Source organism: Mustela lutreola, chromosome 17 (assembly GCF_030435805.1).
Source record: "Mustela lutreola isolate mMusLut2 chromosome 17, mMusLut2.pri, whole genome shotgun sequence".
Lineage (NCBI taxonomy): Eukaryota > Metazoa > Chordata > Mammalia > Carnivora > Mustelidae > Mustela > Mustela lutreola.
The window spans coordinates 1,155,150-1,169,121 of NC_081306.1; the positions used below are offsets into that span (position 1 = coordinate 1,155,150).

Genomic DNA, 13,972 nt, shown 5'->3' on the forward strand with positions numbered 1-13,972 from the left:
AGTCTAAGTGGCCAGATGGCCTTTTGGCGGTCGGCCCTCCTGGACCCCCCGGTCAGGGAGAGGACCCCGCAGGGGAGAGAGTGGCGCCCACCCAGCCGTCCCCTGTCCCCTCCGGGCGAGCTCCCGCCAAGTGCTCCAGGGGCCGGGAGGTGTTGGAATCAGGGTCTGGGGTCCCCCCACCAGCGCTGGGGCGGCTCCCTCTGGCGCCACCTGCTGGTCACCCTGCAGACCTCGCGGGCCTGGGCACTTGTCCTTCAGGGGGAACTGGGGTGCATCCCTGAGGCTCTGGGACGGGCTCTTCAGGAGCAGAGGGAGGAGTCCCCTCTTTCCACCCTCGCCCCACAACCAAGGCAGAGCCCTTTCTTGCAGGAAGCATCCGGGCAGGATCAAGTCCTCCCCAAGAGGAGACCTGCTGGTGCCCCAGCCCTTTGCTCAGGGAGAGCAGTGGGAGGCAGGTCTGCAGACCACGTAGAAGGGTCCTAGGGATGGAGGAGGCAGCAGCTCGGGGTTCTTTCTGTGTGGCTGGAGAAGGTAACTTCTTGGGTGCCTTCCATCCAGGAAAGGGTTCAGCAGCCATTCCCCTCCTGAACAGGGTGGATGCTTTGGGTTGGGGTCCTCCTCGTCCTGCACCGAGGCCTGACCCCACGAGCCTGGTCTCGTTTGGAGTGGAGCTTTATTTGTGTGGCTGGCGGCTCTGCTCAAGTGTGCCCTTGAGGGCGCCTGGGTGGCTCAGTGGGTGAAGCCTCTGCCTTTGGCTCAGGTCATGATGCCAGGGTCCCGGGATCGAGTCCTGCATCGGGCTCTCTGCTCCATGGGGAGTCTGCTTCTCCCTTTGACCATCTCCCCTCTCATGCTCTCTCTCTCTCTCTCTCTCTCTCTCTCAAATAAATCTTTAAAAAAAAAAAAAAGGAAAAGGAAAGAAAGTAAGTCTGCCCTTGAGGCCCGGGTTTGACCACGGAGCCCGCAGTCAGCGGTGGGACTTGGTGGACAGGCTCGGAGTTGACAGAGCAGGCAAGGCAGTCCGCACCCCCCGCCTTGCTTCTGCCCATGGCCAAGGGCTTCTGGGGGCAGGTGACAGCAGCCAAGGTTGTCCTTGGGCTATATTCCTTCCCCTCAGCAGCCGGCTCCCATGGTTGAGCCCGTCACCTTGTCCTAATAACCTTACCGCCTCTGAAACCTCAGCTGCTGCTGCCTCATCTTCCCAAACTTCCTCCAACTCAAGTCTTCCGTGACCTTGACCCCAACCCCCTCTCAACCTTGACCCCCACCCTGCATATCCATCCTGCCGCGACTCCCTCATCAGAAACCTCCCCCCTGAACTGCATCTCGCCCCCTGCCCCGTGATACTCAGCCCCATCCTTTCCTAAACCAAGCACTGCCCACTCCGCCCACTCTGCAGCCTGGGACGAGCTGCAGCGTGCTGGCAGAGCTCCGTGCCACTTGCTGACGGAGCTCCTTTTAAACTCATGGCAACACATCTTGAGGGAGACCCAGGGCCTCTGACGCGGCGTCTCGGGGGCCTGTGGGCGCTCTCCTGCAGAGCAAGCACTCACACCGTCTCCCCGTCTCCCACGTCCCCACCCACCTGCTCTCTCACCTCTTAGAGAAAATAGAAGCGCGCTGGGCAGGAGGCCCCTCTGGTTCCCGGCAGCCGGTGTAGCAGATTCCCAGCACCTGGAGTCTGGCCTCCTCCTGTGCCCAGTGGGGACCGGGCCCCCTGGGCCTGCTCCCCCAGGGCTCTAGATCCCTGATCGCAAGCCCCCCGGGTCCACTCTGTGGATCACCTTTCTGGCCTGCGCTACCTACCCCTCCCCTCGGGGCTCCCTGTCCCAGGCAGGTGAGCAGCCTCTCGGCTCTGGCCCACGGTGGAAGCAACACGCAGGCTCGCCCCAGGCCCTGCCTTCCCTCCAGCCGCCACCACTCCCGTCTCTTTTTTTAAGATTTTTTAGTTGTTTATTGGGCCCAGAGAGAGAGATCACAAGTCGGCAGAGCAGCAGGCAGAGAGAGAGGGGGAAGCAGGCTCCCCACTGAGCAGAGAGCCTGATGTGGGGCTCGACCCCAGGACCCTGAGATCATGACCTGAGCCGAAGGCAGACGCTTGACCGACTGAGCCACCCGGGCACCCCTGCAGCCCCATTTCTTGGTTCCGTTCCTTACCGCCCATTATCTTCTCAGCCCCTGACTCCACCCCTTCCTTCCTGGAAACTGCTCTGATCAGCTTCACCAACCCTGGTCTCCCCCGACATGGCCCACTCCACCTCCTCCCCACCCAAGGCCCACACCTGGCCACCTGGCCACCTCTACTTCCTCTGCTCTGTCTAAATCACGGGTCGCCCCAAACCCTGTTCTTTCTCAGCGACCACCTTTGCCATTCCCACGCTTTAGAACATCTCTGTCCCACTGACTTCAAACGAAGTTCTCCATCCCTGACCTCACCCCTGAGCTCTGGACCCCTTTCATGGCCATCAGGCATGGCCATATGACTTGGTCTAGCCAGTCATGCAAGGGGAAAGGACATGGCTGTCCTCTTTTCCCTTTGCCAGGGGGACGGGCCATGTCCCAAAGAGAGGCTCCTCTGTCAACGGGGTCCCACGGAGAGAAATGGCAGGAAGCAGAGCCGCAGCTGACGCATAATAGACCCACAGCAGGGCCGAGAATTTGCCGGTGTTAAGGTGCTGGAATCTGGGGAGGGGGACGTTACCGTAGCATAATCTAGCCCCTCCTGACCACTCCATGTCCCCTCACGAGCTTACGGACTCTAGTAAGGTAATAGGAGAAGCTGTCCTTTATTTTTTAAGATTTGGTTTATTTGAGAGAGAGAACACGGGCAGGGAGTGGGAGGGAGAAGCAGGCTCCCCGCTGGGGAACTCGGTGCCCCTGGGAAGCTGTTTTTAAATCGTATTCATGTGGTTGCTTGGGTGGCTCAGTCAGCTAAGGGTCTACCTTTGGCTCAGGTCATGATCCTGGGATCGAGCCCCGCATCGGGCTCCCTGCTCAGTGGGGAGCCTGCTTCTCCCTCTCCCTGCCTGTCTTCATACTTGTGATCTCTCTCAAATAAATAAATAAAGCCTTTAAATAAGTTAAGGGAAAAAAAAGATTAAAAGAACCCCTTGCATAAGAAGTCCCAAGGTGGGGCACCTGGGTGGCTCAGTGGGTTAAAGCCTCTGTGGCTCAGGTCGTGATCCCAGGGTCCTGGGATTGAGCCCCACATCGAGCTCTCTGCTCTGCAGGGAGCCTGCTTCCTCCTCTCTCTCTGCCTGCCTCTCTGCCTACTTGTGATCTGTCAAATAATAAATCTTAAAAAAAAAAAAAAAGTCCCAAGACCCAGGCACCAGCACGGCCAACTTCTGGTGACAACCCTCTTCCTGGTTCAGAGACTGTGCCTTTGGCTTTATCCCCACCTGGTGGAAGAGGCATCAGCTCTCTGGAGCCTCTTTTATGACGGCTTCCCATTCTGGAAGGCTCCAAAAGCTGTCCCACCGGGTCTTAGCTTCCAACAGAGGAATTTGGGGAGCACGCAGACCATGGTAACATACAGCCCCACTATGTCCCTTAGATCAAATTCAGTCTAGACTCTCCCCACTGTCCTCCAGGTCACTCTGCTTGCTCCTGGGCTCAGTCTGGCCACTGGGCCTATGGGACCAAAGGCAGAGGCCAGCCTCGGGGTCCTACCACAGGAGGCACCTCCGGCCTCAGTCATGTATTCTACTGGCGTGGAAGACACACTGTCCCGCCCATGTCTCCTCGTTCAGCTCGAGGATTTGCTGGGTTTACCTAAGGTAGAGACCCCTGGTGTCACTAGAAATGGTTAGGGCCAAAGAGCCAAGAAAGCAGGGCCGTGGGGCTTAAGCGAAAGCTCCATGCCCACTGCAGACCAAGTGTAGCCCCTAAGTGTTCTCCAAAACCGGGCCTGGACGGTTTACCTACATCCTGCACAGGGGCAGGGCCCGCTGGTCTCCTCTGAGGGCCTCCATTTCCTCTCTCGAGGGTGGGCACCATAGGCGGCTAGACTGGGGGCGGAGGCCAAGGAAGGAAGGAATGTGCCCCAAAGCCCTTGGAACTACAGAAGCTCGTGAGAGCAGAGCACTACCCACACGGAACGAGTTTTAAAATACGGAAGTACGTGTGTGGAGACCTGGAGTTTCTTCAGATAAGAAGTCAAGGGGTGGCAGTGGTCGCCTCTGGGGAGAAGGGAGAGCAGGAGGAGGCCGACTTCTGCACCTTCTGGAACGCGTGCGATTTCATATTTCTACCCTAAGAGTATTTGACCTATTATTTTGAAGGCTCCCTTCAGTGGCTCCGTGTGGCCTCAGGATGAAGTCCCAAGTGCCTTGCTAGGCTCCTCGAGCGGCCCTGGCTGGCTCTGGCCCCAGCTCTCGCCGGCTCTCCCACCCCCAACCGATGGCACTCCGTGTGCCCAGTACATCCATCCGTTCCATTTTGGAGCCCCTCCGCGTGCCCTCTAACCTCCCCACCCCCCAGCTGAGAATCACTCCTCTCTTGCACATTAACCCTTCCTGCCCCGATCGCTAGCCGCTTTCCGGACACCCACCCACTTCGGCCACACGACCGTGTTCCAGCACCTTCTTATCCCACCCTCCCACAAGCGCAGCCCAGAGGGCATGATCTCCCCCAGGGCTGGCCCGTGACCTCCTCGGAGGACGGATGGAATCCCCGGGCCTAGCACGGGAGCTGAGGTCAAACCCCCAGCTGCTACATTGCAGCTCTCTGGGACTATTACAAGGACGAAACAAGTAACATCTGCAAAGAACCCCCAGCTCAGTTTCTGGCATATGGGAGGCTGAATATAGTCTTAAAAAGCAAGCTGGTGCCAGACAGCAGAGAAGACTCAGATGGCAGGGGTAGCTGTTAGGGACAGAAGCCCAGAACAAGGTCTATGACATACTAGGTGCCCCCAACATGGCTTAAGACAGGAATGGCAATTCTCAACATTATGGGGAAGAATCAGTCAGAATCAGACTCTGGGCCCATCCCCAGGGATCCCAACTCTAAACGCCTGGCCCAGGGTCCAAGCAGCTGAATTTTTAGGAAATAATTCACAGGCAGGACACCGGGGTGGCTCAGTCGGTTAAGCATCTCTTCAGCTCAGGTCATGATGGGTCCCAGGATCGAGTCCTGCATTGGGCTCCCTGCTCATGGAGGACCCTGCTTCTCCCTCTACCTGCTGCTCTCTGTCCCTGCTTAGGAGCTCTCTCTCTCTCTCTCTCTGACAAATAAATATAATCTTTAAAAAATACTACTAATCCACAGGTCATCTAAGGACGGCACTCTAAGAAACGAAGTGATCCGCTCGTGGCTTTTATTAAGCGGCTACGGTATACCAGGTTAAGGTTCATCTTCACTGTGGGGACAGAGAAGGAACAAGAAAAGTCTGTGCCCTCGAGGAGTTTACATTCTGGTGGGAGTAGAAAACGGGAGGTGTACAAAAAAGTGGGGACAGCCAGTGACAATGTCGCAAAGAAAGTAGAGCAGGTGGGCAAAGACCTGGGTGGCAGGGAGGGCCTCGCTCTGAGGTCATGGTGGAATGACAGGCGGAGCCAGTGAGGACACAACTAGGAGAAACGCATCCAGATGGATCTTCCTTCCCCCCCACCAGCTCCCCTCTATCAGGCCCTGGTCCGAGAGTATCTCAAAGGAAACCAAATCCCGGAGAACGAAGCCCTCTCCTCCCCCACCCCACCCCCCTATTATGGAGGCTTCCAGAGCCAGGACAGACTGGACACAGGAGACTGGGATGGGTTCGGATCTACACGCCCCCTTCTCTCCCAGCTGGGGTACCCCAGGCTTCCTGGGGCCAGGGGTACAGTCTGACTCCCCGCCTTCTGAGAAACCTAGCCTCTAGGCCATCTCCCTCACTCGAGTGTCCCAAGTCCCAGGCCAAGCCAGATCCCTGGGCTGAGCCAGCAGGTGCGCCAATGCCGGGTCCCAGGGACTCCGGGACTCCCAGCCACCCGGCCTCCTGGGAGCACTGCCCGTAGGGGGGGGGGGGGGGCCTCCGAAGCATCCTCCCCGATTGGAAGTCCAGGTCCTTGGGAATGTGGGTGGGACTGGTCCTCAGGATCTCAGAGAACATGGCATCAGCCCGGAGGCCAATCCCCTTCTCAGCAGGCTGGACAGCACATTAGGAAGACGGGAGCCTGGGCCCTCCCAGGAGGGAGAGGGGAACCACATGGCCCAGCGAGACTCCCCAGGGCAGGTGGGCGGCCAGGGGCTGGAGGTTCCGGGGTCATTTCTTCCTGGCTCGGTCCGCCGCATCCAGGGCGGCCATGTTGCGAGCAGCAGTGACCAGGTGGACCACACTGATGAGAGACTTGAGCACCGCGACAGGGGCGGTGATCCAGAGCCCCGCTCGGAAAAGACCCACAGAGCCAACTGCGGAAGGGAGCACGGGCGATACAGAGAAAAAGGGATGCTGGTGAGGGGGAGGAGGGCCGGGAGTCTGCAGGCGCCAGGCCATCATCATCACCATCATCATCACCCCGGGCAGGCCAGGACCCCACCCACCTCCCGCCCAGCCCCGCGCCTCCTACCTAATGGTCCCTCGGAGAAATGGAACAGGTAGAGGAGGCAATAGAAGAGCTCGTTCCCAGCACACAGGGTAAACAGGGCAGGCTGCATGGAGAGCAAAAGGGCCGCTTAAGCAGTGCCGCCCCTCCCCCAAGCTAAAGGACAAGGGGCCCGAGCCTTCTGGGGGTGGAGGAACAATACCTACCGGAAACAGAGGCCTGTAGGGGTGAGTGAAGGTGAAAGAGAGCGCTCAGGGTATTGCTTCCCTGCCACACTCTCTGTGGTCCCAGAATCAAGCCCTCGTGGCCTACGGCTTGTAGAGAACTGGCTGGAAGGCCAGTCTGGCTAACCCTCCCTCCCTCCCCACCAATCCTCCGTCCCGAGGCCGCGTCTCCTCTGGGTTGGGGCGTCCCCTCCTTGTGCCTGGGGCCTTCTCCTCACCCAGGACCAGGGCTCAGCCCAGGGCTCGGCTGAAGCGGAGGGAATCAGGGCGGGGCAGGAATGCTCACTCTGGAGGTGTAGTAGATTCGAAGCACCGGATTTCCAGACAGGTCAATCAGCTTGTGACTTTCACTGCCCCGGACCACAGAACTTGGGGAGAAGCAGGGGGAATGCATGAGCACTCCTTGCCACTCACGTGCATCAGCTCTTCCTATGAGCCCCCATGAGGTCAGGTGCTGGGATTGCCTCTACGGAGCAGAGCAGATGGGGCTCCGCGAAGAACCGAGGTCTTGCCCAAAGCCACACAACCACCTTGCTGGTAATGACCCAGCGGAGTCAGGATTTGAATATCACATTCCGAAGCCCCCAGCATGGCTTCTCTATCTGGAAGTCTCCGGACTATGCAATCCGGACGTGGTGGGGCTGCTTAATGCACCTGTGAATGGGGCCCGGCCCCTCCCACACAGCCTCAGCCCTCCCCACAGCAGCGTCCCCTTCAGCCGGCCACAAACCTGTGCAGGTGGAGCCAGTGGCTGGCCACATCCAGGCTCATGCTGAGCTGGAACAGAAGGGTGGCCCGTGGGTACAGTAGGGCGAGGTTCACCAGCAGACACATGGTGGAGCAGCGGTCCGTCAGCATGTCCAGCATGGCCCCAAACCGGGTCCCTGAAAAATGGGGGGTGTTAGGTGGGAGGGGGCCGCTGGGGGCCCTGGGTCTGTGACAGGAACCACGACTGGCGTATCGCTCTGATGCAACGTCTGAAGATTGAAAATGTGCACCGTCCCCGGGCTGGGGAGGCAAACAGACTGCTGCTGTCTGTGGAGTGTGAGGTCAAGGGGCAGGGGTCACTGCCCCATGAAACGAGGAGTCATGGGCGCTAGCTCTGCAGTTCACCGACCCCCGAACCGAAGGTCCAGGACTCAAGCCAAGCTGACTTAATCTCTTCAGGAAGGTCTGGCAGGGGGGTTTGGAGACCAGATTAAAAAAAGTTAATGGACCCTGCAGAAACGATCCTTCCGGCCTCTCCATCTCCCCTCGAAACGTGGCTCTGGAACCCCTCTTCCTTGTGCCTGGCACACAGCAGCCCCCCAGGAGTCACCTGGTGAAGGCATTTTTCCTCACGGAGCCCTCCAGCACGGCCATGTCCAGTCTTGCCACCCCACACCCTGGCAGGAGGCTCTTCGCGGCAGCAAAGCTTAAATCCCTTCTGCTGGGAGAGGAGGCCGTTCCGCTCTGCTCTACGAGATGCGAGGGACGAAGCCCCCGGGTTCCCGAGCTCCCGCCGCCCGAGGGCCCGAGGAGGAGGAGGAGAAGGGGACGGAGGGTGGGCTGGGCCTCCGGGCTGGCCGAGCGGAGGGGTCGGTCACCTTGATTAAGGGCTCGCGCAGCGTGTCCATCGAAAGCGTCCAGGAGCCCGCTGAGCAAGTAGAAGGAGGAGGCCGTGAGGGGGCAGCAGGGCATGAAGTAGAAAGCAGCGATGGCGAAGACAATCCGGGCGTAACCTTGGGAAGGACGGGGGCAGCCAGCAGATCAGGGGCCCCGGCCAGCGCCCGCCCTGCCCGCTCGGCCCCGAGCCGCGGGCAGCACTCACCGATCAGGTTAGGCACAAACAGGAAGATGTTTTCGCCCGGCATCGCGGCGGCCCCCTTGCCCCCCGGGGCCCGATCTGGAGGTGGCACCCGAGTCCCGGCTCCGCCGCTCGGCCTCGCCCTCTGGCCCCGCGGGTCGGCCGCGCCCACAGCGCGCAGGCCCCCGTCGTCCCCGCCCGGCCCCGGCGTTCGCGCTCGCCGCCCGCCGGAGCATGGGCCGGCTCCGAGCTGCGTCGGGCGCAGGGGCGCGCCCCGCCCGCCCTCCCCCGGGGGCAGGCGCTCCCGCCTCCAGCGGCGGCCCGGGTCTCCCCCAGCTGCGCCCGGGGGTGCAAAACAGGAGGGGGGAAAAAAAAGGAGCCTAAAAACGGCTGCGGCCCCTTTAAGACGCGCCCGCTTCCTTTTTCCTCCCTCCGCCCCTTTCAGTCGGCGCGTACCAAGTGCAGAGGGAGGAGAGGGGTGGGGAAGCCTCGGCGCCCGACGAAGGGGAAAACCGAGACGGCGAGGTCGGAAGAGGAGGAGGCCTCGACCAATGGTCCTCCTGTCCTTGCTCCGGAGGGTGTATCCTCCTGGAGACAAGGACAAGGAGAGAACATGCCCCCGCGACCTGGGGCTGCGCGTCCCCGAGAGGTAAGGTTATGTGGTACAGCCCGCAGGTTTGTTTCCACCCCCGCCCCCCGCCGCCCACCCCCTACCTCCAGCCCCTTCTGCTCTCGCCGGCTCCGGGCAGCGAGAAGGCGGCTAGAGAGGCCCGAGGGCGGCCGAGGGCGGGTTCCTTCTTGCGCGCTCCTAGTGGTAGGAGGATTTGGTCCCAGGCGCCACCCTAGGTGATCTTCCTGTGTCTCAGACTTCGGGCGTTGGGGTCACTGTCCCCAAGGAGGGACCCAAAGGGAGGTGGAACGGAGACCAGAGAGCGAATGCGACGTGCTGGGAAAATGCCGCCCCCTCCCCCGGCCCCCGCTTTTGGTTCTAGAATCCCTGATATCCTGGCAACCGAGCTGCACCTGCCCTGGTCCCCCTCTTCCCGGCCTTCCTCCCCGGTTCCTACTCCCCGTCCCCTGAGACCTAAATAGGGGCTCCTCAGCCCTTCCTGTGTCCCGCCTGCCCAAGATTTCAACTCGTCTGTCAGGTCGGGGGCCGCAAGCCTGCTTGCTGCCGTCTGGGGCAGGGCGTTGGGTGGGAGGAAGGCCCCTGGGAGAAGCGCAGCGAGAGGCTGGTTGCTCAGCCTCACACAGGTGTCTGTCTGCAGGGAGATGGCATCCACACCTACCAGGAATGAGGAGAAAAAGGGCAGCAGGATGTCCCAAGCGGCAGCCCCCTCTGCTGGAAGTCTGGTGAGCGTGGGGGTGAGCCCACGTGGATGGAGAGCTCCAAGGCCAAGGGCGCCGACACCTCCAGTCTTGAGACTCTAGCCTCAGCCCTGAGCCCGTAGCCCCGAGCACTTTTGGCCTTGGGGTCCTCAAGACTGCCCCCCACGCCCAGTGCCTTCTCTGCCAAATCTCAAGCATCAGCCCTCCAATACCGGACTCGGACCTCAGACCCCAAGCTCCCAGCCTGGGGGCCCCCAGACCCGGGACTCGCCTGTGGGAACTCCCAGGCTGAGCCCCCTGTGATTTCCCCTTTTGCAGAAGGTTTCATTATCCCGATCTGAGGAATTCCTGACCCGGATCAGCACAGAGCTCACCAACGAGGCCTTGTTTATTGCTGGCTGCCCCACGAACTCTGTGCCCACCAAGAAAAAACAGACCCAAGACCGAGGGACTCAGATATCCAAACATGGTGACCCCCCTACTCCAGGACCACTGTGCCCAGAGACCCCACCATACCCCGAGTTCCAGTCCCTAACCCCTCCCAACCACAGCTGACTTTTCCAGCCATCCGAGCCTGTCTCCCCGATCTCACAGCCAGCCCTTGAACTACGCTGTGCTCCTGCCCTCCAGCTCACCCAGCACCCACTCCTCACTGCTGGCCAGGAACACCTCAGCACCTTTCTCCTTAGCCACATCTCTTTCTGGCTGTGGGGGTAACACTTTCTCTGACTCAGGCCTCTACTTCCAGTGTTCTTCAAGACCCGGGGCACCGACACCCGGTGAGTGAAGCTTCAAGGGTTAGGGTTAGGGTTAGTGAGGGTTTGACAATGTCCTAGCAGGGTAGGGGGATTTGAAAACTGTGTAGTCCGAGTCTCTCCTGCTCTGATCCTCAAATTCCGAATTCTCAGCCCTCTCCTTTCCCTCTGCCTTCTCTAGTTCGGACAGAAACCGTACCCGTACTAAGGCACACCTCCTGCCATCCCCTCATGACAAGGTATATACTGAGTCCACACTGAGAAGCCCCTTCTGTGTTAACGAAACATTTAGAGTTCACAGGTTATGCCAGGCCCGGTTTTAGGAGCCTGGGACCCAGAAATGAAGGATACGGTCTCTGCCCTTGAAGAGTTCACAGTTCAGTGTGTTGCCAGTCAAGTAGATGGTCAGTTACAACACGTTCTGGATCCATGCCTGTGATAGAATTGGAAACATCAAGAAGAGCGCTTATCCCAGCCTTGGGATAGGAGGGAAAGGAATCATGGAGCTTCCTGGTGGAGGTGACATCTAAAGAAAGAATCTTCCAGAAAAACCATGGGCTGGTCAGGGTATTCCAAGTGGTAGGGCTTGTATGAATGAGCAAAGGCATGAGGTGAGTTTCAGTAGAGCAAATGGGGGTATGTCCGTGTATGGTCTTAGGGCGGGAGAGAGGGTGGGCTCAGGAGCAGCTGAGTGGCTGGAGTGCGGAGGCATGGGAGGCATTGGATGGTGAGTGCGTGAGTGGGGAAAGTGCGGAATGGTGGGTGGAGCGCCTTGATTCCCTGTGTTCTCAGTCACGCCAGCCTCATCCGTCTTCCTGGAGCATGGCAGCTGTGCTCCCACCTTTGGACGGATTAAGTTTGAGGAGCCCCTGGGAAGACCATGTAGATCGTTGGAAATAGGGCTTCAAAACTTATTGGGGATGTCTGGGCTGGTGATAGAAATTGGATTCGGGAGGGAGTCGGCAGTTGAATGCTGTGTGGTCGCTCCTGAGGGTGGGGGTGGTGCCGAGCAAGCAAGAAGAGGGTGCTGAGGCTGGGGGAGTCCAGAAGAATCTGTGCATGTGAGGAGTTGGTGGAGGAGAGAGGGCGTCATGGGGAAGGCAGAGAAGGAGCTAACAGCAGTTGTTTATTGAGTGGTATTTCCTGGGTCCGCCAGGTCTTAGCGATGGTCGGCTTGCTGGGGCTGCTGCTTCCGGTGTACATGACCAAGACTAGTGGCACAGTGCGGCCGAGAACAAGCCGCTGTTCTTAACCTCAGGCAGCTGACCTTCCAGGGCCTCTGGGACATTTGAACTCTCCCAGCTGGGCTTTGGTGTCAGAAGCAACTTGAAGTAGCAGGAAAGCCCTGGGCCTTAACAGCTAACCTGCTATCAATCTGATAGTTAGCCTCTGTGCAACCTGATAGTCAGCCTTTCTCCCGACTTGTCAAATGGGGGCCTTGGACAAGATGCTCTGTGAGGGCCCTGGTTTTCTGCTCCTTCCCAAATGCACTTGATTTAGAATTTCATCCTGAGCGAATACCCTCTCATCCCCTGGGCAGCACCCCACGGTCCCAAAAGAGTTTTCCTTCTTCATCCTCAAGAACATGGAAGCCTACAGAACTTTCAACTGCCCCTTGAATGACAGGTCGTTGTATGTGGGCAGAATGTCAAGTCGGGGAATGGGTGAGTGGTTGGAGGGCGTAGGTCAATGGACAGATGGATGGACAAATTCACCGAACGTTTATCAGGCACTTCGTATGTGTTGGCACTGCTTTGGGGCTGGAGGATAGAAGTGAACCAGTGGGTCCCTTGCTTCTGAGAAGTTTAAATGGAGGCTGAGTGTTTAGGTGGAAGAGGGTTGAGTGGGTGGACGGGTGAATGAGGGGAGACAGATGGGCAGACACATGGGTGAGTCGAGTGTGGCGTGGGTAGAATGATGGGTAGATATGTGGGTGGAAACACCCGGGTGGATGGATGGATGGTGAGTGCGTGAGTGGGGAAAGTGCGGAATGGTGGGTGGAGAGAGAGAGGAGCGGGGGTAGAGGTTGGATGGAGAGGTTGGAAGGAGAAGACAGGAGCGTTGGGGCCAAAGAATCAGAAGGTTCTTTCTCTTTTCTAGGGAGCTCTGCTTAGCAGCTTGACATCTGGAGGATGACCCAGTAGCCTTTGGTGCTGCTCGTGGCCTCTCACGTTCTCCCCCATTGTGTCCTTCTAGAACATGCATCAGAGCTCCTTGCTCCCAAGTCACTAACGCTTCAGTTTGCTGGGGTCTCCCGGTCGTGAACAGCAGCACACTCAAAGCCTCCCAGGTGTTCTGGAGCCATCTCACGCCTTTCCACCCGCAGCTGGCAAGGACATCACCAGAAATCAAAGGCTTTAATAAAAAGACAGAGAGAGGTCCTTCCCTCTTCCCAACCCAGGCCGGGCTCTGGAGTGGCTTCTCTGGGGGTGGAGATGTGAGAGGACGGCCCTTTTTCTTCCTTCTTTTTCTTCTCTCTCTCTCTCTTTTTTTTCTTGCCAGATGTGTGGGCATATGGGTGAAATGGCATAGTCCTTGTTACTGGAACAGCTTTAATTCGGGCAGTGAACGACCTGTTTTCTGTCTGCCTTTTGGTGGAGATGAGCTCATGGATCTGAACTCTGCCTCCTAGCCACACTCCAGCCCCTTCCTGTCTAGCCTTGGGCATCTGAGAGGGTCCCCCCAGCTTCTGAGGAGCCACCTCTGCCATCAACGCCAGTGCTGAGGCCTCTCCTCGGGGCTCTGGGGCCTCATGCCTGGGGACACGTGTCACAGCCATTGCTAGCCAGAAGGGAATCCAGCCGCCTTGGTAGAATCTGCCTTTAAGTCTGAATCTGGCCGCTTATTCGAGACTCCTGAGGAAGTCCATTCGCATCTGAGCCTCGGTTTTCTTATCTGAGAAATGGGAATGATTATCCCTGTCTCGAGGGCTCCTCCTAGAGGTTAAAAACGAGTACAAAGTGCTTAGCGCCAGGCCTGGCACAGAATAAGGGCCCAGAAATGCAGGCTATTTATTAGAAGGCTCAGTGGGCGTCGCGTTCTAAAATTCAGCCTCCTCGGAGGATTTCAGTGTCCTTTGGAGTGCCCTAAAAAATGTTGAATTATACTTAAATATGAGATTTGAGTGACATGAAATTCAATTAATTTGGAGACTCTTTAGACAAATGGGCCAAAATTCCTTATAATGTTCAAAAGTAGATATGCTGGAAAAGGACCCCCACAGGGTACAAAACAAGCTCATTCTTTATGAAATGCTACAAATCTGACCCTTACTTAGTAGACACCTAACAGTGGAGAGACTTACAGGGCCAAAAAAATTGGGGTTAAAAAGAATGGTACACTTGGATGGAT

General features: G+C 58.3%; 2 protein-coding genes across 3 annotated transcripts; one reads left to right on the forward strand and one right to left on the reverse strand.

Annotated features, from left to right (window-relative positions):
• Positions 1–5,303: 5,303 nt before the first annotated feature.
• On the reverse strand, positions 5,304–8,749 carry CDIPT (CDP-diacylglycerol--inositol 3-phosphatidyltransferase). Of its 2 annotated transcripts, none has more exons than XM_059155550.1 (6): positions 8,562–8,749; positions 8,338–8,472; positions 7,482–7,635; positions 7,038–7,119; positions 6,552–6,633; positions 5,304–6,393 (listed from the first exon to the last, which is right to left on the reverse strand). In XM_059155550.1, the coding sequence occupies exons 1-6, from the start codon at positions 8,602–8,604 to the stop codon at positions 6,248–6,250; spliced, it is 642 nt and encodes a 213-aa protein (XP_059011533.1). In that variant the 5' UTR covers positions 8,605–8,749; the 3' UTR covers positions 5,304–6,247. The 2 variants fall into 2 exon arrangements, with proteins under 2 accessions (XP_059011533.1, XP_059011534.1); XM_059155551.1 differs by having other exon boundaries at positions 8,338–8,387; positions 8,562–8,701.
• A 490-nt stretch (positions 8,750–9,239) lies between these two features.
• LOC131820065 (uncharacterized) lies at positions 9,240–13,745 on the forward strand. The gene is made up of 5 exons (XM_059155549.1): positions 9,240–9,383; positions 9,806–9,890; positions 10,185–10,335; positions 10,615–10,645; positions 12,818–13,745. Exons 2-5 carry the CDS (start codon positions 9,810–9,812, stop codon positions 13,251–13,253), a joined length of 699 nt encoding a protein of 232 aa, XP_059011532.1. The 5' UTR covers positions 9,240–9,383; positions 9,806–9,809; the 3' UTR covers positions 13,254–13,745.
• The last annotated feature ends 227 nt before the right edge of the window (positions 13,746–13,972 follow it).

Bases quoted from the DNA above. Each gene is read 5' to 3' on its own strand.
- CDIPT (XM_059155550.1), bottom strand. From the start codon at position 8,604: ATGCCGGGCGAAAACATCTTCCTGTTTGTGCCTAACCTGATCG. The intron at 7,636-8,337 runs GTGACCGACCCC...CCCATTTTTCAG, and splicing joins TGCGCGAGCCCTTAATCAAG to GGACCCGGTTTGGGGCCATG. The intron at 6,634-7,037 runs GTGAGCATTCCT...CTCTCCATGCAG, and splicing joins GAATCTACTACACCTCCAGA to CCTGCCCTGTTTACCCTGTG.
- LOC131820065 (XM_059155549.1), top strand. From the start codon at position 9,810: ATGGCATCCACACCTACCAGGAATGAGGAGAAAAAGGGCAGCAGGATG. The intron at 9,891-10,184 runs GTGAGCGTGGGG...CCCCTTTTGCAG, and splicing joins CCCCCTCTGCTGGAAGTCTG to AAGGTTTCATTATCCCGATC. The intron at 10,336-10,614 runs GTGACCCCCCTA...CTCTACTTCCAG, and splicing joins GACTCAGATATCCAAACATG to TGTTCTTCAAGACCCGGGGC.